Genomic DNA, 27,872 nt, shown 5'->3' with positions numbered 1-27,872 from the left:
CGCGCGGGAGGCGATGATGGGGCGGCCATGGCCCGGGCCGGCAGCGCCAGCGGGGCCGCGGCGGGGGAGCGGGCGGCGGGCGGCGGGCGCCCCGAGCCCTGGGAGCTGTCCCTGGAGGAGGTGCTGAAGGCGTACGAGCAGCCCATCAACGAGGAGCAGGCGTGGGCCGTGTGCTTCCAGGGCTGCCGCGGGCTGCGGGGCGCGCCGGGCGCCCGGCGGCGCATCCGGGACACGGCGGACATCCTCCTGCGCGGGGACGGCTCGGTCTGCGCGCGGCCGGAGCGCGGCGCCGCAGGTGAGGCCGGCGGGGGCGTGGCGGGCGCTCGGTGGGCGCGCGGGGCGGGCGACTCTGAGGGCTGGGCCGGCGGCGTCCTGGGGCGCGCGCGACCCGTCAGCCCCTCCGCTAGGTTCTGGCTCCCCCTTTGCCCACCCTCTCTGCTGGACCCGCGCCCCTTTTCGACCCCTCTCTCCGCTGGATGCGGGGCCGCTCCACCTCTCTCTCTGCGGGCCCGGAAGGCCCTTCTTTGTCCGGCTGGGAGCCCCCACCCCTAACTGCTGGGCCGGGCCGCCGGGCCTGGCCCCTCCGCCGCGCCCCTCTCCGCGGGACCTGGAGTCTCCTCCCCACGCGTCCCTCCCTCCGCCTGAGAGCCTCCCCCCAGCCTGGGGTACCCTCCCTTTCGCGGACCCCTCCCCCAGCCTGCTGCCCCTCTGCTGGCGTGGGCGCCGGGGCCCGAGGGGCGCCCTCCGCCGGGCGCGCTGATGCCGGCGCCTCCGCGGGGCTGCTCTCCGCGGGCCGGGCCTCCTGCCGCGTCTGCAGTGCCCCGGCTCCCGTCTCGTCCTCCGTGGTTCTGGTGTGGAATCCGTGTGGCACTGGTGCCTGGGACAGGAAAGGAACAAATGTCTTCCTTGGGGTCATTTTTAAAAAATATATGTTGATTTCAGAGAGAGGAAAGGAGAGGGAGAGAGCGAGAAACATCAATGGCGAGAGTCACCACTGACCGGCTGCCGCCTGCAGGCCCCCGCCTGCGCCCTGACCGGGAATCGAACCGCGTTTTCTCCGACCCCAGGTCGGTGCTCAGCGGCTGAGCCAGGCGGCCGGGCCCTGGGGTCTTTTTTTATTGGTAAGAGGGCGAGAGGAGGAGGGGCCGTGCCTCCCGGGACTCCCTGCTGAATGTCCACCCATTTTCTGGGTTCATTAGAGAGCAGGGAGAAGGTGTACCACTTGGGAGACAACTTGCTTAGTTTTTCTGCTCTTAATCATCAATAAGAACCAACAATTAAGCCCTTGAAAGGTATTCGAAGTCTATTCAGAATGGCGAGTTTAGGTGACTTTTTTAAGGAAAAAGTTGTTTTCTTTCCTGGGAAACCAGTGCTGGCATGGAGTATACGATGATATTCCCCTAACGCTGATACCCTGTGGGGAAACACAAAGGCTGCTGTGTGTGCTGGAGGAGGCTGGACCCTCTCCAGCCCTGAGAGCTGTGGGTTTGCAGAGATCCTTGCGGGCAGGCACCGTGGAGGACTGGGCAGGACCAGGGGGACGCTGGATGGAAGAGGCAGCTGCCTTGGGAACAGGGAGGGGTCTGCGGGGCCCCCCAGGGACTGTGGCTGCTTCTCCTCATCTCTGTGCCCTGCTTCCGTCTCCCTCTGCTATGGGACACTTGTGAGCTGCTTTATTTTGCACAGAAAGCACTGATACATTTCACAGGTGAAAATGGTAAGAGTTAGCATTCCAGTGGTATTCCCATTTTACTGGGGGGGAGCTGAGGCTCAGGCTCACCCAGAGTCGCACAGAAAGCAGCAGGGCTTGGGTTCAGCCCTGTGCTAGGTCGGCCTAGGAGCCCTGTGTACCATGGCCTCCTCTCGCCTGCGGGGCCCGTGGTTACTTAGTCACAAAGATTGTTTTTCCTGAAGCTGTATTTTTCTTATTAAAACATCATCCCTGTGCCCCTCCCCACTCCTGGAGATAATATAACCCAGGGTCTGGCTCCTGGCACCATAGGACAGGACTATAGGGGCCTGCTTGGTCTGACCCCCTGACTTTAATAACGGGGAAACTGAGGCACGGCGTAGTAAGTAGTTTGCCAGCAATCATAGCAACTGGTTAGAACAGAGGTGCACCCTGCATCCCTCCAACGGTGAGGGAATTACACCGTGTTTCTTACTGATATGCTCTAAAGTGTGCTGAGAGGGCTCCTGGAGGGCAGTGGTCAGGGACTGTCCATCTCTCCAGCCCCCAGGAATGTACCAGCCCCTTCTTCCTAGTTGTTGCAGACCCAATAGCATTTCCTGCTCTCTTCACACTCACAGCTCAACTGGAAATCTGGGCTGGGGTTCAAAGCTCGCATGTAGCCACCCTATGTTGACCTTTATGGGGAGGTAACAGCCTGTGCCGTGGAGGAACCCAATTTCATTTTCCAGTCGATATGATCTTTGGTTTCTTTTCATAAACATGTCTCATAAAGGCGGATGAGGTTAATGACTCTCTGCCTTTTCAAGATTAAGGAAAATGGATCACCTGAACTTTCTTTTCTGTCCTCGCTGACCTCTCGTGAATCAGCTGGAACTTTAGACCAGCTGTCCACCAGCGTTCTGTGGGGCCTGTATGATGATTAGTCTACACACTGGAAGCTGCATGGTTATTTCTCAAAGTAAATAGCAATCAGGAAAACATTCTCAGGATAAGTAAATGTTTATAATAACTTTTAAGAAATCAACCATAAAACTCAACCATCCTTGGGGGAATGAATAATAGTGTCTTAGCATGCCAGTGGGGACCCTTCTCCCCCCAGCTGCGTGGGGAGAGCCAATGAGAATCAGCTGCTTTGTTTTTTTTTAACCCTCACCAGAGAATATTTTTTCCATTGCTTTTCAGAGAGAGTGGAAGGGAGAGAGAGAGAGAAACATCGATGTGAGAGAGACACATCGATTGGTTGCCTCCCCCCCACACCCTGACCAGGGCCAAGGATTGAGCCTGCAACTGAGGCACGTGCCCCTGGCCAGAACCAAACCCGGACTCTTCAGTCCACAGGCTGACCCTCTAACCACTGAGCAAAACGGGCCAGGGCAGCTTCCTGATCTCTAATCTGAAGACTTCTTCATAACTGCTCTGAAGCCCCTTTTTTTAAAAGTGGAAAACACATTAACATGTGAAGTGATTTTTAAGAAGCCATTATTGAGCCTCCTGGGAAAGGCTTTCTTTTTTTCTTTTTTAAGGGGGGGCAGGAAACTCATCAGGCATCCTGAGCAGTGCTGTGCTAAGCCATTGCCCAAGGCAAAGTTCAGTTCTTAAATGCTGCTCTGGTCAGTGATCAGGTGGCCCTGGGATGCTTTCAGTGGCATTTGTCCGCCTGGTGCAGGACTTGGCTGTCACCATGGTGGAGAGACCCCCACCTTCCTGGCCTGCATCTGCTGGTGAGCTGTCCTCTCCAGGCACGGGCTCTCCACAGCCGGGGGCGGGCATTGACATGGGTGAGCTCTGTCCCTTGTCCCTTTTCCCTTATCCTCCCACTTCTCTGTTCTTCTGCTAACTTACATGCTGCCCTACTTTTCTGGGGGTTTTTCTTGTCAGTTTTGATGCTAAAACTTTTCCTGAGCCCCACTCTTCAGACACTTTAGTGCTTCACGTGACCTGTCCGCCCGGTCACACCTGCCCCTCTAGGCCCCTCCTGCTCCTTCCTCTCTGCCTGTAGACTTGAGGCAGCTGATCCTCAAGCACTGCAGTCTCCACGGCAAAGCTGCAGGCAGCTCCCTGTGGGTTCAAGGCTTTCCAAACACAGAAACTCAGTCTGTCCTGTACTGAATTGGCATCCCTGTGTCATGAGCACTATGGGGCTGAGAGTTCTCTTCCCACCTCTTTACCTCCAGCCCAGTGGCTAGAAGCAGGGCAGTGCTGAAGAGCAGGCTCGGCATCTCACTGGTACCCCCATTCCTCCATAAACTGGGGTGATGGTGACATGTACCTGGGGGGAGGACTCAGGAGGGACCATCAGTAGGGAGCCTACATCCACCCTGGACCCAGGAAGCACATGTGTGCATGCTCACAGACACAGACACATGCACAGACAGTCACAGAGATACACAGACACGTGTGCACACACAGTCACAGGCACACACAGATACAGCCACATGTGTGCACGCACAAACAAACATGCACACACCAATACAGACATATGCATACACAGACACATTCATGGGTACACACAAAGAGATAGATACGCACATGCACTTACACAGGTGCAGGTTCATGCACACAAGCCCTGACCAGGATGGGTTGCTGTCCCCCATACATGATTTTTGATGATGTAAAACGTCCTCCATCCAGGGGACACCCCACGCTCCCCTTCAAAGAATGAGGTACAGAGGCCAAAGGTGCTGCGTGGGGCAGCGGGCATGGTGAGTCCCTGCCACTGTGTGTGTGGGAGGGTGCGGGCTCTGGGAAGGGCGCCAGTCTGGGTGTGACTGAGCTGGGCGTGTTTGCAGATAGCATTCCCGGTTTAGTCTCACCTCTGAGCGAGCATGACCTCACAGGAAGGTAGTTCCCGGCAAGCTGTGTTCTCTATGGAGACATCCATGAGACTGCCTGTGCACAGTCCGCCCCAGGAGAAGCTTAGCCTATGTGGCCGCGTCAGCTGGCCCACCAGCCCACCTGCCGCGTGCAAATTCTGCCCTGTGCTTTCAGGACAGGAGTCAACTCCTGAGAAGGGGTCCCTGGGGTCCCTGTGCACCCTGGAGATTTGGCTCCAGCCCCTCTACCACATCAGGGCCCTGGTCCTTCCCCCCAGGTATAGTGGCCCCACAAAGGCAGCACTGTAGCACTGCTTGATCTGGCCCAGGGATGTGGGCATTTAAGCAAATATGCCAGTGGGTATCAATCGCAGCAAGACACTAGGGTTTTACTCGGATCCTGTTAAGACTCCTCAGAGTGAATTTGGCCTCCAGGAAGGCTACCTGGAATTAGTGTCCCGATAATCAGGCAAACCAGCTTGAGGTGAGCCCAGGGCACGTGGAGGAAGTGCCCCTCACTGTCTTCAGCTCTGTCTGGCACCCCGTCCATTCAGTGCTGGCACATCTGTCTCCATTCGAGGGCATTGGCATTGCAGCCTCTCCCCAGGATTGGACAGTGGGAGATGGACAGTTTAAGAGCAGGGCATATGAGTTTTCCTCTGGTTTTGGTAACAAATTACACAAATTTACTACTTAAAACAACAGATTCATTCTCTTACAGTCAGAGGTCAGAAATCTAGGATAATCTCTGCCTTAAGGTCAGATGATTAGCAACTTCGCTTGATAGGCTATTCCTACTTCATAGGCTATTCCAAGTCCCCTGCAGTGTAACAGGATGTGTGCACAGGTCCTGGGATTGGGATGTGGACAGGCTGGGGCCAGTATTGTGCCTACCATGGAGGGGATGGGCACTTCCTGCCATCAGCAGCACATGGGTCTGGAGTTACAGTAACAACACTTTCTGGGGACGGTTTTCAAATATTTGGGCATGCTAAACACAGATATACAGATCGTAGGGCCACCCCAGAGTGTCCAGTTCCGCCCAAGTCTGGAGTGGGCCTGAGAATACACATTTCTGACAAGTTCCCGCTGATGCTGATGCTGCCGGTCCGCGGACCCTCTCTGGGACCGCTAGGCTATGCATGGGTCCCCCAGCCATTGCCAAAACACCTCCAGTACCAGGATGACTCAGATGGCCAGCGAGGGGGACAAGTCATGGTCTAGAGAGCCAGGCTATCCAGGGTTGAATCTCAGCCAGGTGACCTTGGGCAAGTCCTCACCCTCTCTGGGCTGCACTGTGGGCCAACAACAAGAGCTAAAGGAGAGAGTCCCTGAAAAACATTCAGGACGCTCAGGTCGGCCCTCACTAGCTGAGAAGAACAGTCCAATGCATCACTTTCTGGGCTGCTGCCTGTCTGCTGTGACCCTTGGGGGTGAGGTCTCCCTGGGGTTGTCCCCAAGACACACTGGCAGGGGTTGGGGCAGAGGGTGTTGGAGCAGAGGCACAGCATTCTGTGAAGATGCAGAGACTGAGTGTGTCTTGCTTGGGCTGTGGGGCAGCTCTCTGGCCAACACATACCTCCCTGCCTCGGTCTCCACTGAGCAGGCTTGGTTCCTGGTGGTCCTGGTTTCTTCTTGCAGGGAGGAAACCTTGTGAGTGACGTGTGAGTTCCTGGCAAAGCTTGTTGATCTCACCCACCCTGAGGCACTGGCGGAAGTGAAGTGGGGGACGGCAGCCACACCACAAACACGCAGACGCCTCTAACCCACAGAACTCTCTGTTTGCTAAACAAACACACTAGTTTCATGGTTTCGAGCAGGTATATTCCCTCTCTTCCTTCACCAGCTCATTTCTGGAGACCAGTGCTTGGTCTAGGGTGTTACTTAATTTTAAGTTGTAAAATTGGTTTCCTGATGATGGAACAAGCATTTATTGATAGCTTACTAGATGCCAGACTCGGTGTGTTTTTGTTTAATCTTTACAGTAACCTGTATGGTGGGTGAAGTCCGGTTTTATAAGAGGAGGCTCAGAGAGTCAGTAATTTGCTCTACGACACACAGGTTTTCTGACTGCAAGCTCTGTCCCTGCAGACCCCCGGTTCTGATTGGGGAGTGAGGAGGTGATGCATGCACACAAATCAGTTTCTTGACCGCACAGCATATCACATGCTCCAAATTGAGAAAGTGTGGAGGGAACATAGAGCCTCCTCACAGCAGAAGGCCCAGTATATACACCCTCCAATTCTTCTCTTAAAAGGGGGCTCAGCTTGTTTCATTACAAAGGACACTTCTCTTTGGTGGCTGTCTAGCGTCCCCTTGTGTGTTTGCTGTTCGGAAGGATATGTCCAGGAGTGATTGTAGGTGTCAGGCACTGCTAAGTCAGGAGGTGAGCAGATGTAATTCTGAGAGATGTGGTAGGCTGTCGTCCTTGGGGTTATTGTCATCTCCCACCAGCACTGAGTGGGGGCCACGTTCCCACAGCCTACATGGCCTTGGTCTATCCTGCTACTGTGTGGCCTCATGGCTCCTCCAAGCCTGAGATGTGAAAGACAGGAGCCTCCAGGGCTGAGGGGCCACTCTGCCGTGTAGTCTTCAGTCACATTCAGTATTTAAGACCCCTAAGGGTCCAGCCTGGGGGAGCCTCATGTAGCCTAGGCTGTGGCCAGCCTCCCTCCAGATGGATGAGGTCTCCTGCATGGCCATTCCCTGCCCTGACCCGAAGCCTAAGCAGTCCTGGGCAGGAGGCCCTGGTGGTCCCATCACCATTATCATCACTCTGGTCATACTCCCTTCATCCTTGCAGGGCAGCATGCTTGTTCTTTGAGTTAGGTTGGGCAGGTGTCATCTCAGCCTGCAGGTGAGATGAGCTCAGAGAGGCAAGACCCCAGAGTCACAACCACGGGTGGCAGAGGTGGATAGGAATCTGGCCTGAACAATGCTCCTTACTTCCATGCCGCCCCACCCAGGCAGATGGGGGCTGAGGCTGCCAGGTAAACCTCCCCCCACCACCTACCTGCTGGGCCGGTGGAAGCACTTCCTCTTGAAGTTACAGCAGGGAACTCCAGGCTGCAGAGTCCCCACAGACTTCTCCAAATAAAATCTTTCATCTTTTACTACTATGGCAGAGGATCACTTCAAAGAAAGCTCCTTGGCTTCTTGATTTCTCCTCATTTGTTATTTCATACAAAGGAAACCAGAGAAGCTTACTTTTCTGCACATCTTGGCTAGGGTGTGCTTCCCTCCAGGGACAGAGAAGCCCTGGCCGGAAGGCACCAGGTGTTCTGGTTCCTGGTTCCTGGTTCTAGCACCACCTCAGTGTGGCATCAGCCCCTCTGTCCCAGCTGCCTCTACCTGCCTCTGTCTGGGTCTCTCAGCTCCCCCCCCCCCAAGATAATTTTCTAAATAAACAAATGGTACTTTGCACAATAGTATGTGACCATGTTGGTAACAAGTTATGTTAGCTCCACTCAGTTATACCCAGGTATAACTGAGTGGGTTAGGAGGGTACATTTTGGGGTCTGGCAGTGCTTGGTGTGGGGGTCCCAGTCTAGCTATTTATTAGCTCTGTGTTCTCAGGTACATTTCACAATCTGCCTGAGCCTCAGTTTCTTCATCTGTAAAGAGGAAGTCATAGCACCAACCTCCATGAGGTGGCGGTGTGGGCCGAAGCCATAGTAAATCATTAGTTGTGCAGCCAAGGGCTTTGTGCAGAGAGCTGGGCACGACCTCTGTCTCCCCAAACCTCACCCAGGGGCAGCTTGCTCATCCAAACCCAAAGACTCCCCAAGTTCTTGCAATTTGGCATACAGTTAGATTTATGAGCACTTATTTTGTTAACATATGGACTATTTCAGCCAGGGACGAAAGCATTAAGATTATTTCAACCAGAAAGCTTCCAGTTAATTGTAAAGAGCCCCGAAGGCTGGCTGTGCCCCCTTCTTGGTCATGGAGGTAACTCCGGGCTCTGGCTTCTTCCAGGAAGCATCTTTGTCTAATTTCTTCCACAGCCTTTACCCAATCACAGCTGCAGACTGTTATTGAACGCCCAGCACAAGCCACAGTGTTCTGCTGGCTGCTCACCTTTTTAACTTCACTGATGCTGGGGTGGATGTTTTCCATTATTTTAAAGAATCCATCCAACACAGAGTCCCTTTATCTTGGCAATCTTCCTGGAGCTCGATGGCATTTTGAAAATATGTAGTTAGCAGGTTCACTTAGCACATAATTTCATGGTTTGTGTTTTTATATCCCACCTCATTCCAGAAAGAATTTAAGGCAGCTGAAGCTCACATGTAATGCAGCTCTACCTGCCGAGTTCAAGGAAGGTTGTGGGAGTGCTGGGTCCCATCTCAGTCTGGCATCTTGGGAGGCCCTGGGGGAGGCTCATGAGTGGCTGGAGCTGAGAGACTGGAGTCCCCCTGCACTACCACTTACTAGCTATGACAGCTTGGGGCAAACAAGTCCACCCCTCTGGGCCTCTGTTTTCTCACCTGTAAAAATGGGTACAACAAGTAACTACCTCCAGGTTGTATACGGTTACGTGAGTGGCCACATGTCAACATGCTGACGCAGTGCCATGTTTAGTAAGAAACAAAATACACGGAGCCAGTTTAGCATCTGGGCTTCAACTGGGGGCTCTGGCTCTGACAAGTGCAGACATTCTGGGGGGAAACCCCCAGATCCAGAGTGGTGGCTGATGCCGACTTACCCAGCTTGGCTCCTGGAGCTCTGCTGTGATTGGGAGCGTTCAGCTCCACACCTTGAGTGGCAGGGCTATATTGCTGTCCTGGCCCTGCACCTGGGCGTTCAGCCCACAGCTGGATCTTGTAAGCATCTGAATGAATGGCCCATGGCTCGGCCACCGTGAGCTCCCTGGTATTGTGACAGAGGGTTTCGGGGATGTGCTGTCTGTTCTCAAGGGGACATGGCTGGGCAGCCCCATTCCTTGGGCTGGGTGTGACTGCCTGTTCTCTCTTTCAGAGCCCACAACAATGGTGGTGTCACCAGCCAGCTCGGAAGCCCAGGTACTTTTAAAACAATTTTTTAGTTTATTTGATACATATTAAAATTTATATGTATTGTATAATGTAAATTAGAAAACATAGTTACGCTACTGTTCTGAGAGGCAGGACACAGATGCAGCTCTCCAAGGGCTAAATAAGAGACCTGATGAAGAGCTTATTCCCAGAGGCTGGGCAGGGAGGGAGAGCCCACATGGGCAGTGTGGACCCAGGGGGCCTTGAGGGCCCTAAAGGGAGGGGAAAGTGATGATATCTCACCTCCCTCTCTCCTTCCACCCTCTGAGGGAGCAAAGGTGATGTGGTGTGTGGGGATGGCCCCCTGGGCCCACAGTGTTGGTCAGGGTGTGGGTCAGGGGGGCACAGAGGAAAACCAGCCTAGTGAGTAATGCCCAGGGACCCCCACCCCACCCAGAACTCAGACCTCAGCAGTAGGACTTCTCCCTGTATCTCCCACTCACCTGCCCCTAGGTAAATTGTCCTGAATTTGATGTTTAGCATTCCACTGTCTTTTTAAAAAGTTTTATGCAGTTACACATGTATATATTAAATACAGCATTATACTAATGTGGGGGTGGGCACAAGCCAAAGGAGGCTATATCCTCTGTTGTAGAGAATTTAAAAACAATAGTGAAACCATTCCTGCTGTTTTTAAATTCAAAAACATCCATCCCAAAGCTGCTGCAGCTCTGAGTCAGGGACTGGGTTGCTGTGAGTTCTGTATTGTGCTATGTACAGGGTGGGCAAAAGTAGGTTTACAGTTGTGAGTGCAGTTTGTTCTTGTATTATTATTTATTAATTATTGTATTATTTTCCAGATGAACAACTGTAAACCTACTTTGCCCCACCTGTATAGTTTTCTGGAATTCGAGGGGGGTAACAATAATGTGTTTTCAAGACTCATCTTCATTGTTTGGGTTGGCCGTTGGCCCCCTTTGCTGCCACAGGACACTCTGGGTACTTTACTTATCGATAGCCAGGAGCGTTGCCCTGCCTCTCAGGCCATGTCCCCAGGGCTGTGCCTGCTGTCCACACCTGCTCCTGCAAAGGAGACCTATTGTTATCAATTCTGAAGCTATTTACAAGGAACTTTGTAGATGGGAGTCTAATCTGGACTGTTGTGCCTGGAGGCCCATAAATTAACCTGATACCCCACCCCAGGAAATGTGGCAAGGGACACACTTGTCATGTTGGCCTAGCGAGTGGGAGCTGGCCTGCAACTTCAGCTCCTTCTCTCTGTGGCTCCATCCGTTCCTGGGCTGGACCCTGGCTTGCCCACCACCGGCAAGCAGGGCTGGAGGTCCTAGGACTGTGGCTGGCTGCCCAGATTTTTCCTTATGGAAAAGCTAGTGCCTGCTTTCCAGGTGTGTGGGGCACAGAGAAACTTTTAGGAGCAGCTATCAGATAAGAGGCTTGCATGGAGTTAACCCTTTCCCTGACTTGGTGCTAGCCAAGGCCAGCAGCCTGAACAGAGAGGGAGAGGCATGATGTGCTGCGTTGGAAGTTGAGGGCTTTCCTGTTTTACCCTCTGTCTGTCCTACCCCATGTGGCAGAGTGGTCCTCATTGGATAGAACTGATTAGAGCCACCACTAGGGTCAGCAGGGCCTATGGGACAGACCCAGAATGTGTGTGAAGTTTATTTCCACCACCATCTCCTTCCTGGCACCTATGTCTGGGCCAAGAAAGACTTGATGGGAATTCTCAGGAATGGTAGCTCCTGCTTGCCCAGTCTTCCCAAGGGGGCTCTCTAGCCCACTGCCCTAGGGGCTCCTCCTACCCTAGCCAGGGCCCTGCAATTTACCTGTCAGGTGTTAGCAGCCTTTAGGCCTTGGGCTCTGCCCTTGGACTCACAAGTCCAGGGTGTGACTCAAGCTAGGCCTGTGACTTGCCTGCCTGAAGCAGAGATGAGATAGCCTCTAAGGATGTGCTGGGGTTCTCTTGCCTTTAGGCTGGAGCCTTCTCTTCCCGCCAGGTCCCCTAAGCCTGCTGACCCCCCAGGCTCCCTCCAGGTTCAGGGTGTTTTCTAAGGCATTTCTACAGGACAGAGAGTCCTGTTCTTGTGTCCTGTCCCCTGCCCGATCCTGGCGCTTACCACCTGTCCTTCAGCTCTGCTCAGGTTGGTTCTCCTCTTCCAGGTGGTGGGAACACAGGAAATGAGAGGAGAGGCCAGGGGGCCCTCTGAGGCCAAACAGTTGGGGGAGTGGAAGGTGCCCTGGTGAGGGCCTGGCTCCACCTGCCACCAAGGCCATGGCTCCAGCCTTCACACCTGGCTCTAGCCTTCCACACAGGCCATGGACAGATCGGAGTCTCAAGTCCAGCTCGGGCAGTTGCCAGTTGTCAGTTGCTAGCTGTGGTCAAAGGACTGTCGATCTGTGCCTCTGTGCACTACCTATGACATGAGAGGTTACCTGGTGCATTGTTGCAAGGTCAGGTGGCATTGAACTCAGCTCAGTGCCTAACCTAAGCAGAGCTGTTGACCTTTGTGTGTATCTTTTGATCACTGTCATAAAAGGAAAACATGACAGTTTAAAACATAAAAACAGCACTATGCAAAGTGGAAGCAGCATCCTCGTGAGTATGATTATCTCTTGGGCTCAGCTCCACCTTTGGCCATCACCCACCGGCATCCTGCACGGTGCTTCTCTGTTGAGCAGGGAACATCAGGGTGCAGACGGCAGTCGGACACATGGATGTGCCCCGAAGAACACAGGCTCCTCGGATGTTCATGGTAATCCATGGAAATGGGGTTCCCTGCCAGAAAATTGAGACAAGCTGAGTTAAGACATCTCTCTACTTCAAGACTCACTTTTTTTTTTTTAATGTGCTAATGCACTTTAAAAAAAAAAAAAGCATATTATGGAGAATTTCAAACCTATACGAAGGAAACAGTACAGTGTTGTGGGCCTGACAGTTACATTCAGTTACAAGTAGGATCATTTCTTAGGTTTTTCTTTTTCAGGCAAAATTTACACACATTGAAATTTACATGCAGTTTAAAATACTTAAATGAGGAGGTCATTTTTTTATGAGTTCAAGTGTCAATGCATAGTTAAACAATTTACTCCAGCAGCATGTATTGAATAAACTGGTCTTTCTCCTCAGATTTACAATATGCTGTTATATGACATTAAAAGATTTAATTAGGGTGTCTCTGTCTTTTGTAATAAAATTTTTTGGGGTGTACTTTACATTAGAATTTGACAGGTTCTGACAAATGTATCTGCCATTTCACAAGGACACAGACCTCTTCCATCACCTGAAGTTCCTGTCCCTGTCCAGTCCCCAGCCCAGCCCTGCCTCAGAACCATTGGCCTGCTTTTTGTGGCTACAGATGAGACTTACCTTGCCTCGAATTTTATATAAAGGGAACCATGCAACATAGAGACTTTGGACTGGCCCCCATTCTGCATCTGGGGTGTGAAACGTGGGCAGTGGTTCGCACCTTTGAACAGCTGTCTTGGTTTCTGCTATAAAGATGGGCCACGTTTGTGTGCCATCCACCAGTGAGAGCTGTTTGGATATCCAGGCGTGGGCACTGTGGGCATTCCAGGACAAGTCTTTGTGGGTACTTGTTTTCCTTTCTATTGATTAAATATCTGGGAGACTAGTTGGTAAGTGCATGTTTGATTGTAAGAACTGGCCAATATTTTCCACAGTGGCTATGCTGTTTGGGGAGCACCCGTCATCCTTGTGCCTTGTTCTGGTGGTCCCATGGTATACCAACTGTGGACGACAGCTGGCTGTTTCCATTGCACTGAGCCTGTAATTCAGGCCCAGCACACTGTCTCTCTCCGGATGACCCCCCTGCTTCCTGGGGCAGGCTCCGGTGACTGTCTGGACCCCTGTCCTGCAGATGGTGCAGTCGCTGGGCTTCGCCATCTACCGCGCACTGGACTGGGGTCTGGATGAGAGTGAGGAGCGGGAGCTCAGCCCACAGCTGGAGCGGCTTATTGACCTGATGGCCAACAGCGACTGTGACGACGGCGGCTGCGGGGCTGCAGATGAGGGCTACGGGGGCCCAGAGGAGGAGGAGGAGGCAGAGGGCAGCCCCCGCACCGTGCGCACCTTCTCGCAGGCCATGCGGCTGTGCGCAGCGCGCCTCACCGACCCCCGGGGCGCACAGGCCCACTACCAGGCTGTGTGCAGGGCGCTCTTCGTGGAGACTCTGGAGCTTCGGGCCTTTCTCGCCAGGGTCCGCGAGGCCAAGGAGGTAAGCAGAGGGAGGTGTACAAGGAGGCACAGGGTGGATGAAAGCAGGAGGAGGAAGGGGGCCAAGGATGGGGGGCGGGGATTGCCGGTGGGCAGGTAGTGAGCGAATTGGAGGGGTCGCAGGAGGAGGCCAAGGCAAGGTGGTGTCTTAGGTGTAGGTTGGTGGGGCCTGGGGAGGGGAAATGAGTAGGACATGGCAGTCTGTTCCTCCCCTGTGTTTTAGTCCCTCTATCTGTTCAACAGGGAGTGGAAATGCACTTTGTATGGGTACTGACCTAAATGCACTACCCAGTTCTGCACTGGAGGGAACTGAGGCTCAGAGTGGCTAAGTGAAAGGCTGTCAGCCTCTGGGCCCCGTGACCCCACCCCCACTGCCTCTGAGTTATTAACCTCCTGCCTCCAGCTAACCTGGGCAGGTGTTGGCCCCTTCTGAAGATGGAATGCTAAAGGCAGCCACTCCTTCCTGCAGCCCAGGATCCAGAGGTGCTCAGTGTGCTTGGAGCTTTCCAGTGGGGGCAATTGAGAGATACTGGCCCAGGCATTTGCCTTGCCTGTGATGGTGCGATGGTGCTCTCCACGCCCCTCATGGTTATCATCCATTTTAGAGAAGAGCAGCTGGAGGCTCTGAGAGGCTGTGACCTTCGCCCCAAGTCACAGAGCTAGTACAGGGCAGAGCTGGGGCCTAAGCTGGCTCTCGCTTGAACTGGTGTTCTCAGAGTTAGAAGCTGACAGTCTGCCCCACAACTCTCCTGGCCTTGGAAGAAACTGAGGTGTTTCCTTGAAATGGGGGTCTTGGCACACAGGGACCCCGCCTCCCATCAGCATCTCACAGGTGACAGAATGGACACTTTGGAGAAGTCACGTGGGAATTTGCTCCCCCTCTCTTAAGTGGCCGAAGGTATTTTTGGAATTAACTGATGCTAATCCCTGCTTCGACCCTGACCCATTATGGGTTCTGTCTCTCTCTTCCTCTAACCAAGAAGCATTCTGGGCAGTTTCCCTGACCCTCTAGGCCTGAACAGGCTCTCAGGATTGTTCTGACTGATAGGGCCTGGGACCCAGCACAGGACAAGCCATAGTAGTTGCTTGAGCCTCTTGTCCCTTGTCTGCAGCCCAGGCGATATCCCAAGGGTGGTTCCTCAACCCTTGCCAGTCTCCACAGAGCACCCCTCCCCCTCCTTCTTGCATCTTGCAGATGTCCTTCTAATATTCTAATTAGTGAGTGCTCTGAAGTCATTGTTCTGTTGCTAAGATCAATTCCTGACCCAGACAACAGACCCTCCTTCTTTAGCTGGAGCAAAAAGTTTTAGATTTCAAGCAGTTGACCCATGAGAAGTTCAGGGAATTGGTGGTAGAGGGCATACAAGGAGGGTCTTTCAGGGGGCACAGCTGGGCAGGCATTTTGGGCAGACACAGGCTGCTCAGAGACAGGTGTACGTACTCAAGGAAGGATGGGAGACACACCTTCAGGCCCTTTGCCCGCAGGGACCACCAGGTCACACATAGGTATATTTTTAGAATCACGAACCTTGTGCTTCTGAGACTTGGCAGCGTTTTCTAGAGCAGTTTGGCCAGTGGCGTGGGGCTAAAGCCAGGGAAACTGGTTCTGTTTTAGTTGGGGGGGAGGGAGATGCTGTGTGCTAAAAGGCAGGTGCTTCTCCAGGGTGGGGGAGGTGGTGAGAACAGAGGCCCCAGATGCTGCCAAGATTCAGGAGAACAGAGGCAGCAAATCGAGCAGCTTCTTCCCAAATTCTCAGCATAGTAGTTATCTAACAATCCCTGCTGTCCTTCTTAGGCCCTGACCATGCTGGTGGCATTTTCCCCAGTTCATAAAATACATACCTGTTTTCCAGGAGTAACTCACCCTCTCACCTATCCCCCACCCACCCATCCCCCACCCATCCGTCTATCCCCAACCCAACCACCATCCATCCATCCACCCACCCATCCATCCATCCATCCATCCACCCCCTCACCCACCCACCCAGCCATCCATCCACCATCCATCCACCCACCTACCCATCATCCACCTACTCACCCATCATCCATTACCCATACACCCATCTATCCATTCATTCATTCATTCAACCAACATTTAAGACCTAGCATGTGCCCCTCATGCTAGGAGACAGGAATAACAATGTGAGGAAAAAACAACAGAAGATGTGGTTCTGGCCTCATGGAGCCCGTATACTGCAGACAACAGTTAAAGGAGCAGACAAATGTAGAACTTCAGCTAGGTTCATGTGTGGACAAGGGCCGTGGGTGTTCTGAGAGGGTGGGTGAGTGTGGCCCAGGTGAAGAGGCCAAGGCGTTCTTGAGGAAGAGCTGTGAGCTGGGATCTGAGGGAAAACACTTCACAGACGAGGGAGAGTGGGACTTCGTTCCATCTGTGGAGGGCCCCGCGCCTTGCTGGGTGTGTGGATCAGGTGAGAGAAGGTTCTCCGTGGGTGCTATGCTCTTGTTCCTGCCCTTGCCCAGGAGAAGCTGCCAGAGATGATGATGGGACACTAAAAGTACCATGTGGTTTTATGGCTGATGGCTTAGTTTCCCCAGGTATCTTTCTGAGCCCCAGAGCTTGGCCCTTGTTTTGCTGGTTGAATAGCAGCCCATGTGGTAAGGAAATGCCCCAGGTAGATGGCCTGGCAGGCGCCCATGCCCTGAGCTGCCCTTTTGCCCCCTTCCTCTGTACTGACAGATGCTGCAGAAACTTCGGGAGGACGAGCCACAGGCAGAGCAGCCCCTGGCAGAGCTTGACAACCTGAGGCACACGGATTGGGTAAGATGCAGCTCCCCCAACCTGGGACCCCGAGGACCTGTGCCTGGAGGGCCCTGGGAGTCCTGCCGGGGCTAAGGGCATTTCTCACATTCTCGGGGCCCAGGCCCGACTTTGGGTCCAGCTCATGCGGGAGCTTCGCCATGGGGTAAAGCTCAAGAAGGTGCAGGAGCAGGAGTTCAACCCACTGCCCACCGAGTTCCAGCTCACTCCCTTCGAGATGCTGATGCAGGATATCCGTGCCAGGAACTACAAACTGCGCAAGGTCATGGTGAGATGGGGCACCTGCTGCGGAGCCTCCCACCCTGCCTGTGCGCTGGCCACTGAGCCCGGTGTCCCAATGGGAGTAGCAGACGTGGCCCCGATTCACACAGTGTGACGAGGGCAGGGAGAGGGGATGTGCAGGTTCTGGAGGAGCAGGGGCAGGAGCTGAGGCCACAGGATGGTCTGATTGAATGCTCCTGTAGCTGTTGCCAGCTGTCGGCATTGGTCTAAGAATTTTAAATGTGCAACTTCATCTCATTCTCATGAAGACCCTGTGAGGTGGGTGCTGCCAGCCCTATTTTCATGTGAAGGGTCCTAGGCACAGGGACGCTCGTGGTATGCCCAGCCCCGAAGGCCACGCTGCAGCCTCCACAGGGAGGGAGGATATGAGGACCAGGCCCTGCTTGGCGCTGAATGAGCTCCTCCCACGCCTGGCCCCAGCTGGCACCCAAGGGGTCTCAGGCCCTTAGCCTCCTCACCCTCCCACAGGTTGATGGGGACATCCCTCCCAGGGTGAAGAAAGATGCCCATGAACTCATCTTGGACTTCATCCGCTCCCGGCCTCCACTGAAGCAGGTTCCAGCTCAGTGCCCCTCCCCTCGGGCCTCTCTTCCCTGAGGGCAGGTTGAAGTTTCTGCTGAGGGAGGTGCTCAAGGGTTGGTCCCAATGGACATGTCCCCAGGAGCTCACTGGACACCTATCTGCTCCCTGCTGTGTGGGCTCCTGGTGGGCCTAGTGGACCTCCCCAACTGCCCCCTGCCCTTTCTACCCCGCACATCACGTCACACTCCTGCAGGTCTCAGAGAGAAGGCTCCGCCCCCTGCCCCAGAAGCAGAGGACCCTGCATGAGAAGATCCTGGAGGAGATCAAGCAGGAGCGGAGGCTGCGCCCTGTGGGAGCTGACCGCTGGGGTGGCAGAGGTGAGCCAGGGATGCCCCTTCCTTCCTGCTCCCTCCCCCTCCCCCTCCCCTTCCCCTCCCTCACATCCTGTCCTGCCCCATCCACTTGGCCTCCCCAGGGTTTGGCTCTTTGCCCTGTATTCTCAACGCCTGCTCTGGGGATGTCAAGTCTACCTCCTGCATCAACCTGTCCCTAACGGATACTGTGAGCTGCGCCCAACGCCCACGGCCCCGGGTTCTGCTCAAGGCACCTACCTTGGCAGAGATGGAGGAGATGAACACGTCTGAGGTCAGACCCTACAGGATCCTGAGAAGAGACCAGGGAGGAGCAGGACAGAAGGGACCAGGAAGTGAGAAGGGGCTGAGCAAATCCAGGCACAGCACCCGGCCGTGTGGGCGTCCATCGCTCAGGGCCTCTGGCCATGCCCTCTGCTAATGCTGGTGTCCTGACCTGGGAGCAAGTATGGCAGGGCTCAGAAGGCCAAGGGGGCCTTGAGCCCTCCCCCCCATCCTGTTGCCATAGTACAAAAAGGGCTGTCATCTTGGGGCTAGGAGACTGAGCAATCCCCGGGTTGATGTGAAAAGTCAGCGTGTGCCAATGTGGCTCCTCGCCCTGTCCCTGCTGCCGTCCGAACCAGGAAGACCAGGGTGGTGGCAGTGTCAGTGGGCTCCAACTGACACCAAACCTGTCCTCTTCAGTACTTTCCAGAGACTTCAGGGGATTGTTTGGCTTTGGAGGCACCTGCCTTCCACTGTCCAGAGGACAGTGAAGCTGGGCAGTGGGTGGAGACGGCCCCCGTGGCCTTTGTGGACCCAGCAGTACCCCACGTTCTGTGCCTCAGTCCAGGGATGGGCAAGAGGTGCTGGTGGGCAGAGTGGTGAGGGTAGGGCTGGGTCTGATGTGTCCGCAGGAGGAAGAGTCTCCGTGTGGGGAGGTGACACTGAAGAGGGACCGCTCTTTCTCAGAGCACGACCTTGTCCAGCTGCGGAGTGAAGTAGCCTCTGGCCTGCAGCCGACCACTCAGCTCCCAGGAGGCTTGGAGCCATCTCGGGCCCGTGCAGGCAGCATGCACACTTGGCGACCAAGCACCCAGGAACAGGGCAAGTGCCGCCTCTCACACCCCCTCTCCCTCAACCCTGTCCTGTGGGTGCTGTGCCCCTTGGCCTGGGTCCCTTGTCTTCCTGAGCAGGCAGCACCTTCAGGGTACAGGGAGCTCATCCTGCAAGAAGGCTTTTAATGTTCAAGCCTATACTGCCCGTATCAGCTCAGGTAGGAGCACCCCATTTTTTTAACTTGAAAAAAACTTAGTAACCCATATTCATTGTAAAATACTTTTTAAAAAACTGTTAAAAAATTCCCATGATCGCATTACCTAGAGCTAATTACTATTAGTATATTGGTATACAGAAAGAAAGATGGACAGATGGACAGATGATGGTTGGAGGATGTATGATAGATGGATAGATGGGTCGACATATGGATGGATGGTGGGCAGAAGACTGACAGGTCCTTCTAGTTTTGTTTCTGTTGATGGACATGTGTCCACAGTGAACCAGACAGGTGGTGCAGCACATTCCACTCTGGAACCTGACTGTCGCCTCAGTTTCTCAACAGCCTTCTCTTCCCCTTGTCGGTCAGCACAGTGGACAGATCAATTCCAGTGGCCATGCAGTGCCACCATTGTACGGTCTGTGCTCCAGGAAATGCCAGCAGGACATGGGGTTGTCACCTTACCAGAAATGGCCAGGACCCCTTCTCTGCCCTCAGGTTCACCGTGGCATATGACCACGTTTAGGACAGCCCCATCCAGTAGTTATGACTCACTTTCCGGTATGAAGAGGTCCAGGCCAGACCATACCTCACTGTCCCCCCCATATTATCCTCAAGACTCAGAGACCCCATGGTGGGGGCTAGTCTGACTTCTTTTCCTCTGTTCTTCTCTGCCCTCTTGGTCTCTAGCATGAAATGCAGTGAGTGGGGCCACAGAGCAGGAAGGTCCTAGGTGAACAGCGCTGTGGCTGCCATGGCTCCATCATGGGACTCCCAACGTTGGCTCATTCATGGGGCTCAGACCCCTTCAGGGGTCCCTGGCCTGCAGCACTGCATGGGCCTGTGACATGGGTGATATGCTCTCTACTCGACCTTCTGCTTGGTTACTCCCGCCTCCCCCATGTAACCACCCCACCAGCTCCTGCTACCTGTTAGGCTGTCTCCCTCATCCCCTGGGTAGCCCTCCCCCACCAGGATCTCTGCCAGGTTGCCCTGACAGAGCCTCCAAACTCTTCCTCCAGGTCCCTTCCCTGTGAGTGTCCAGTCCCAGTCCCAGGCTGACCCTAGTTCCCCCCAACACAGTGACCTGGGCTCAGCAAAGGACAGGCCCCAGGCCTCTGCAGCCCCAGACACCAATCACCTGTGGCTGGTGAGTGAGGGGGCACTTCTGTCCAGGGTGGCTGGGGTGGGGGTGCCTCTCGAGTGTTCATTTGCACTCCTGCCCAGGACAAGGCTCCAGTCCAGAGCATTGAGTGGTGTCTGCTGCCTGCAGTGGGTGTGGCTGGTCTGTGCTTGAGCCTCCAGCTGGGGGGGCAGGGTTGGTCTCTGCTGCCACCTTCTGGGCCTTCTGAGCACTGTGGCCCCGAGAAGAGAAGAACCTTGCTAAGGGGACAGCCTGCATGTGGAGTTCTTCGTCCCAGCTCTGTGTGGTTAGGACACAGGAGAAACCCTGTGCCTTGAAGGCTTTGTGATGTGACAAGGGAGCATTTTATTAGCTGCTGACCCTCCCTGCACGTCAGTTTCATCAGCTGTGAAATTTTGTCTGACTTGTCATTGGGAAGAGCTGATATTTTGAAGCCCCCTTTTGGACCTGAGCCTTGGTGTGGGATTTTATTAAATGGGTATATGGCTGGGATGTGGAGAGATGTCAGTGGCGTGTTCTCTATCATTTCCTTGACATTTTATCCAGAGGCTCAAATAAGAACAGATGTTAAAATGCTTTGAAAAATGTAAGCGATGTGTAAATGCAAGGTAGTGTTATTCTTAATATTCCCCAACAAAAGGCAATGCTTTCCCTAAGTTCTGTATTTGTTATTATCTTTTGCTGTATGGGAAAGTACCCTAACACTCAGCAGCTTAAAACAACAAACATTTATTGTCTCACCATTTCTAAGGGTTAGGGATCCAGAAATGGCTCAGCTGGGGGTCTGGCTCAGAGCCTCTGGAGACGTGGCAGCTGGAGTGTCATCTGGGCTTGTGTAGGCTAAGGCCAGAAAGATATCAGAGGCCTGGGGGAAGAGAACTTGTGGAGAGGACCTGAGTGAGCACCAACCCCTGGACCTTCTCACCCCCAGGAGTTCAGCCACCCCGTAGAGAGCCTCGCTCTGACTGTGGACGAGGTGATGTATGTGCGCCGTGTGCTGGTGAAGGCTGAGATGGAGAAGTTCCTACAGAACAAGGAGCTCTTCAGCAGCCTGAAGAAGGGGAAGGTGAGTGGCCTGGACCCTGGACTGTTTCCTTACCACACAGGAGCCCTGGGTGGGAGCCTAGTGAGGATAGACTGGACCCAATGAGTTTTGGACAAAATTGGGCTCTAATAAGGACCTTTTCTTACAGATTTGCTGCTGTTGCCGAACCAAGTTCCCACTGTTCTCCTGGCCACCCACCTGTCTCTTTTGCAAGAGGTGAGCCTTCTGTAAGCAGCTTGGCTGTGAATTAACATGGGAAGGAGGAGGGAAGAAGCCTCTAGGCCAGCACTGTTCAATAGAACTTGTGATTGTGGGGACGTCCTATCATGCACCATGGCTAGTGCAACTAAGGAACAGAATTTAAAATTTAAAATTTAATTTTAATTCTAATAGCTAAGGGGCTCCCACTTTCAGCCAAGGTGGGGTAACAGGCACCAGAACAGGCACCTTCTACCTGAACCACCAAAAAATAAGAACAAAAACAAAAAACAAAATATATGAAACAGTGGTTTTCAAGACACTGAATACCAGGCAACAAATGGGAAGAATACAGGGTTAGCCCTGTGACTGCAACTGCCTGGATTTCTAGGTCTTGAATCAGAGCCTGCTCAGCTCCTTGAGCTGAGGAGGTAAAGCTGAGAACCTAGGGAAACCAGGGCAACAGAGTCCCCCGGTGAGAATTTCCAGAGAGGAGAGAGCTGTCCAGAGAGCAAGCCTCAGAGACATGCAGAAAGTCCCCCTTGAGTATTCAGCAGAGTATTGATCAGCAAATACATGCAAGGAAATTACTGAAGGCTTTGAAAGAATCATCCTGAAGCAGGGTTTGGCTAACTCTAGCCCATGGGCCAAACATGGCCACTGCCTGTTTGGCAAATAGAGTTTTATTAGGACACAGCCACACCCATTTGTTTATTCATTATTCATTTAGCCACACCTAAAACATTTACTATAAAACCCTTTAAAGGAAAAGTTTACTGAAGGAAACTTCCCTAAAGGTTTAAAGGAACAGTAGCATGAATAGTGTCTGCTCCCACCAGTCATGATGGAAATGTAATTGATGGGCCACTGAGTGGAATACACAGGAAGGTCTTGCCTCACTATGGGGATAAGTACTAGACTGAGCATTGCTCCAGACCTAACAAACCTCAAAAGCAAGACCTGAAAGGAACAAACTATTCTCAAGCATCTTAACTGCTTCCCAGAACAGAGCTCAAGAATAGGAATAAAAAGTATCTATGCCCAGCCAGTGCTGCTCACTAGTTGAGGATCGACCCATGTACTAGGAGGTCACCAGTTCGATTTCTGGTCAGGGTGCATGCCCAGGTTGCGAGTTCAATCTGGGCTCGATCCCTGGTGGGGTCGTGCAGGAGGCAGCTGATCAGTGTTACTCTCTCATTGATGTTTCTCTCTCCCTCCTTTCCTCTCTCTCTAAAATCAATAAAAACATATTTTTAAAATGAATTAATTTTAAAAATTAAAAAAAAAAATTGTTTAAAGTATCTAGCACCCAGCAAGATAAAACACTTGGTGTGCAATCAAAGATTATCAGGCATGTCAAGAAGCAGAAAAACATGACCCACAATGAGAAAAATCAGTCAAAATCACCTAGAACTGACACAGATGTAAAAATTAGCAAAAAGGACATTAAAAGTTTTGAACTGCATTTCATATGTTTAGAAAGTTAGAGACATAGAATATATCGAGAAGACAGAAATTAAACCTCTAGACATGAAAACTAGACTGTTTGGGATGAATTTTACACTGGATGAGATTAATGGCAGATTAGAAATTCAGAAGAATGTGCAGAAGAAATTAGTGAATCTAACCAAACTAACCAAACACTGAGAGAAAATATAATTTAAAAAATGAAAAAGACATCAGTCAGCAATGGGATAACATCAGGAAGCCTAATATAAGGATATTTCAAGTCCTCAAAGAAGAAGTGGGGGACAGAAAAAGTATTTGAAGAAATAATGGCTAAAGAAGTTTTCCAAAATTGATGAAAAATATAAACCCATGAGAAACTCAATGATCCCAAGCACAAGAAACATGAATAAAACCACACCAAGGCACAGGTTAATTAAATTGATCAAATCCAGTGATAAAGAGAAACATTTTAAATGAGCCAACAAACAAGTACATGATATGTGCAGAGGAAAGACAAAGACAACTGCAGATTACTCATCAAAACAATGCAAGCAAGATGACAGTGGAACAATGTCTTTAAAGGACTGAAAGAAGAAAAACACTGACAATCTAGAATTCTATACCCAGCAAGGTTATGTTTCAAAAACAAAGGCAAAAGTAAAGACGTTTCCAGAAATACAAAAGCCAAAAGAATTTTTCACCTTTAGACTCACACGAAAACAAAGGTTAAATGAGGTCCTTCCCATAAAAGGAAAATGATACCAGATGGAAATCTGAATCCACACAAAGGAATGAAGAGCAACAGAAGTAGCAACTACTTAGAAAAACACAATTATTTTCCTATAACTCTTTAAAAGGTAAAAGGGTAAACCAATATCTAGCACCCAACAAGGTAAAATTCAGTGTCTAGCATCCAAAGATTACCAGGCATGCAAGAAAAATTAATAACAATGTATCGCGGGGCTTGTATCTATAAGTAAAAGTATCAGAACAATTAGCATTAAAGCCAGGGAGGGGGGAAATCAGACGTATGTGACATGAAGTGGTAAAATATTACTTGAAGGGAGATTATAATAAGCTAAAGACAAATACTATAGGCCCCAAAGCAACCACTAAAATAACAAAACAGAGGAATTGCTTATAAGTCAGCAAAGGAGATATAATGGAATCATAAAAGATACTTGATTAATACAGAAGACAGAAAAAGGAAAAGGGAACCAAACACATAGTACAAAAAGAAAACAAATAGCCAGGTAGACTTAAACTCAACTATGTCAAAAATCACATAATGATCTAAACAACCTAACTAAAGGGCAGAGTTCCAGATGGATTAAGGAAAGCAAGATGATCTGCTGCCTACAAGACATGTACTTTAAATTAAAAGGCACAACTCTGGTCTAAAGAAAGTGAGATTTGATATGTTAATATCATACAAAGTGGACTGCAGAGCAAAGAATATTACCAGAGATAAGGAAGGAAATAACAAACCTTGACATTTTATGCACTTAACAGAGATTCAAAGTACATGGAGCAAAAATGGATAGAGCTTCAAGGAAAACAGGTAAATACACAATTATAATAGAGACTTCAATATTCTTCTCTCAACAACTGATAAAAGTTGTAGACAGCCCTAGCTTGTTTGGCTCAGTGGTTAGAGTGTCAGCCCTCAGACTGAAGGGTCCCAGGTTCATCAATTCCAGTCAAGGGTATGCACCTACGTTGCAGGCTCAATCCCTGGCCCGGTAGGGGCACGTGCGGGAGGCAAACAATCTATGTGTCTCTCTCATATTGATGTTTCTCTCTCCCCCTTCCACTCTCTCTGAAAAGCAATGGAAAAAACATCCTGAGGTAAGGATTAAAAACAAAACAAAACAAAACTTGTAGACAGAAAAAACTAAGGATACAGAAGATCTGAACCATACTACCAACCAACTTGACCTCTGAAGAACACTCCCCCCCCCCCCCCCGAAAGCAGCAGCACACATTCTTCTCAAGTGTACATGGAAAGTTCACCAAAATACAGCATATTCTGGGTCATAAAACAAGTCTCAAAAATGTAAAAGGATTCAAGTCATACAATGAAATAAAATTAACCCAGCGGTTGATGGCAAATTCATTATGGGACATCCATGGCTCCTTGTTTTTAAAAATGAATTTGGACAAATTGTACTAATGTAGAGGAGCCCCTGATGCATCTTTATAGAATAGTATGTATAATACCCCATTACATTTTTTATTTAAACGTATATTTTAATGGATGCTTACATCTGGAGAATGAAGTCTGTATTGCTAGCAGGGATCATCTCTGAGTGGGCTTTAGAAGAGAAGACTCCTTTGTCTAAATTACAACTCTAATGTTTGAACTTTTACAGGTATTTATTTTTGAAATCGGGTGTGGGGAATAAAAAATGTTAATCACTGCTTAAAACAGCCTCTCCATTGAGGCCCCTCTGGCTCAGATGATTTCTGTGGTGAGAAGTGTCAGGTAAATACAAATGTGGAGGGTATGAGAAAACTCAAGACGAGATATTCTGAAAAAGAGCCAAGAGGGGCAGAAATATTTTGGGTGTAGAACTAAGTAAAAAGAAAAGCAAGATTTGGGAGTCAAATGAAAGTAAAACACTGAAGTAACCAGGGGCCTAGCAGAAGGTAAAGGCAGGCTGACTGGCAGGTGTGCTGGTTGGACACCTACCAGGAAGCAGCTGTTTCTTCCTGGGCCTCTTCAGGCTGACACTTTTCCTCTTCCCTTCCAGAGCTGTCTGCACTTCCTGCAGCATAAAGGTGAGGTTCGCTTGGGGTCTGAGCAAGGCTCTCAGGTGTCTCAGGTATTCTGCTGCTTGACATGGCTTGTCCTGGGGGGTTCTGCTGTTTCCTGTCAGATGATACTGTCACCTTTCATCTCTTTCCAGGCAGAATCCATTCCTACACTTTCTGAGGCTGTGCAGTTTGTTTGTTTTTTTAACATATGTCTTTATTGATTTCAGAGAGAGGAAGGGAAAGGGAGAGAGAGAGAGAAACATCAATGATGAGAGTCATTGATTGGCTGCCTCCTGCATGCCCCCCACTGGGGATGGAGCCCGCAAACCAGGCATGTGCCCTGACTGGGAATCAAACTGCAATCTCCTGGACCCTAGATCGATGCTCAACTGCTGAGCCACGGCAGCCAAGCTGTGCAGTTTTAAAGACCCTTGTAGGTGCTTTTTTTTTTTTTTTTAACAACATTCCATGTTAGTAGGATGGTGCCAAGAAACCCTTCACTTCCCCTCAAAAGTCCTAGCTTCTGACCTTACAACTTCCTTGAGTGTTTTTGGAGGCTCTTTATAGCAGTTCAGGTGTCTGCATACACACATGTGCATTGAGGTAAATGGGTAATGACATGTATAAGTGTGTCATCTCAGTACACCTCAGCCCAGAAACAAGAATCTGCCTAAGAGGGATTTTCATCACCACTATTTCCAGACCCTGACTTTATATCCTGCCACTTGGCTGTGCAAAGACTTCCATCTTAACCACGTTAGGTATTTGCTGCCTACAGGGCATGGTGCTAGACCCTGCACGGTGTAAAACCAGTGCCTGGTCTGCCTATGTGAGCAGCTGTGGCTGGGCGTGTGTGGAAGGAGGCATGTGTCTTCAGATACAGGCATGGCGGGGTAGGGTGTCGAAAGCAGCAGGGGCGTATGCCTGGGCCGTCCCTAGGGGAGCACTGTCCACCCACTGCCTCCCATTTGCAGGTGAAGATGCCTTCTAAGAAGTTTGCTCACATCCCTGTCTACACACTGGGCTTCGAGAGTCCTCAGGGGGCCGCAACTGCCAAACCCAATGCGACACAGAGGAGAGAGGTCTTCCAGTGCGTCCCTTTGCTCTGCTGGCACTGTGTGGTCAGGCACTGCGGTAACGCAGGAGTTGGGGTGGGGTGTGTTGTTTGCTAGGACACCCCAAGGAAACAAGACACAGATATGGGGGGGCTGAGTAGCATGAGATGGAAACCATGCTGGGTGGTGAGGGCCCAGGACTCAGGTCCCTCTAAAGGAAGAGCTTTTGCCAGGATGCACTTTGTTCAGCATGTTCATTCCAAAAACCTTGCATGCCTGATGCAGGGGGTGGGAGCATGGACATGGAGAAATGGGCAGGAGGCCTCCCTGATGGCCCTGTCCCACCCCAGGTCCCTGCAGGGGCCCCAGTGGCAGAGTGTGGAGGAGGAGTTCCCACACATGTACACCCATGGCTGTGTCCTGAAGGACATCTGCAGCGACTGCACCAGCTTCGTGGCAGACGTGGTACGCTCCAGCCGCAAGAGTGTGGATGCCCTCAACACCACCCCTCGCCGTGCCCGCCAGACCCAGTCCCTCTACATCCCTAACACCTGGACTCTCGACTTCAAGTGACAGCCCTTGCTACCCTAGGCCACCTGGCTAGAGGCCTTTCACGGTGGCCTAAAGTGGCCAGGCCTCTGGGGAGGAGCTGGACCAGTTCTCGACCAGGCTGGGAGCTCCCATCCTGGAACACAGCTGCCAGCTGCCTCCTGAGTGTGCATGTACATATATATAGAAATGCATTTATATAACATATACACAGCCTATATGTTTATATATGTTTCCTAGCCCCAGAGTCCATTTGGGGTCAGGCTTATTTCCAGGACCCTCCCTGGGGAGGCTGTTTCCTCTCAGGACTCCTTGGGTGAGGGGGATGGCACAGGATAGAAAGGGGCAGGCTGGAGGAAGGGCAGGGGTGGTGGGGCCCTGGGGAAGACCCTGCCCCGCATCTGTTCTCCACCCTCTGGGCAGGTCCGGGCGTGGAAGGGTGCCTTGGTGCCCAGGAGGACTGGAACACCCTATTTGCATCTGTGCTCCCGTAACAGGGATATGGGATGCGGAGTCACCTGAAAATCGAGCGGGCTGAGATCTCTCCCAGGCATGTGTCACAGGGCCATCCCCATGGGAGGTCTGAGGTGAAGCCCACTCCCTGTCTGACACCAGGCCCCTGTAGTGCTTTCGGTCTCTCTGCAGGGAGGAGCCTCGTAAACGGGTATTCATGGCCACATAAAGGTGGTCAGTCTCCCGTCTAGGGCATGAGCTAAGGACTCTCCAGTCACA

The 27,872-nt window shown here is 51.8% G+C and overlaps 1 protein-coding gene across 2 annotated transcripts; it reads left to right on the top strand.

Annotated features, from left to right (window-relative positions):
• Positions 1-27,358, top strand: SPIRE2 (spire type actin nucleation factor 2). Of its 2 annotated transcripts, XM_087827361.1 has the most exons (16): positions 1-295; positions 9,487-9,530; positions 13,379-13,735; positions 16,433-16,513; positions 16,617-16,781; positions 17,264-17,350; positions 17,571-17,694; positions 17,793-17,962; positions 18,585-18,780; positions 19,181-19,194; positions 20,001-20,093; positions 21,019-21,153; positions 21,281-21,348; positions 25,533-25,560; positions 26,511-26,626; positions 26,942-27,358. In XM_087827361.1, exons 1-16 carry the CDS (start codon positions 28-30, stop codon positions 27,162-27,164), a joined length of 2,169 nt encoding a protein of 722 aa, XP_087683487.1. In that variant the 5' UTR covers positions 1-27; the 3' UTR covers positions 27,165-27,358. The 2 variants fall into 2 exon arrangements, with proteins under 2 accessions (XP_087683487.1, XP_087683486.1); XM_087827360.1 differs by lacking the exon at positions 19,181-19,194 and having other exon boundaries at positions 28-295; positions 18,585-18,774; positions 19,966-20,093.
• The last annotated feature ends 514 nt before the right edge of the window (positions 27,359-27,872 follow it).

The sequence above is a fragment of the Miniopterus natalensis genome, chromosome 18, assembly GCF_054644295.1.
Source record: "Miniopterus natalensis isolate mMinNat1 chromosome 18, mMinNat1.hap1, whole genome shotgun sequence".
NCBI lineage: Eukaryota > Metazoa > Chordata > Mammalia > Chiroptera > Miniopteridae > Miniopterus > Miniopterus natalensis.
The sequence above is the reverse complement of the archived record's forward strand: the minus strand, read 5'-3'. Positions and strand labels throughout refer to the sequence as shown.

Coding starts and splice junctions, on each gene's coding strand:
- SPIRE2 (XM_087827360.1), top strand. CDS start 28: ATGGCCCGGGCCGGCAGCGCCAGCGGGGCCGCGGCGGGGGAGCGGGCG. Junction 17,963..18,584: donor AGGAGATGAACACGTCTGAG/GTCAGACCCTAC, acceptor ATGTGTCCGCAG/GAGGAAGAGTCTCCGTGTGG. Junction 21,154..21,280: donor GCAGCCTGAAGAAGGGGAAG/GTGAGTGGCCTG, acceptor CTTTTCTTACAG/ATTTGCTGCTGTTGCCGAAC.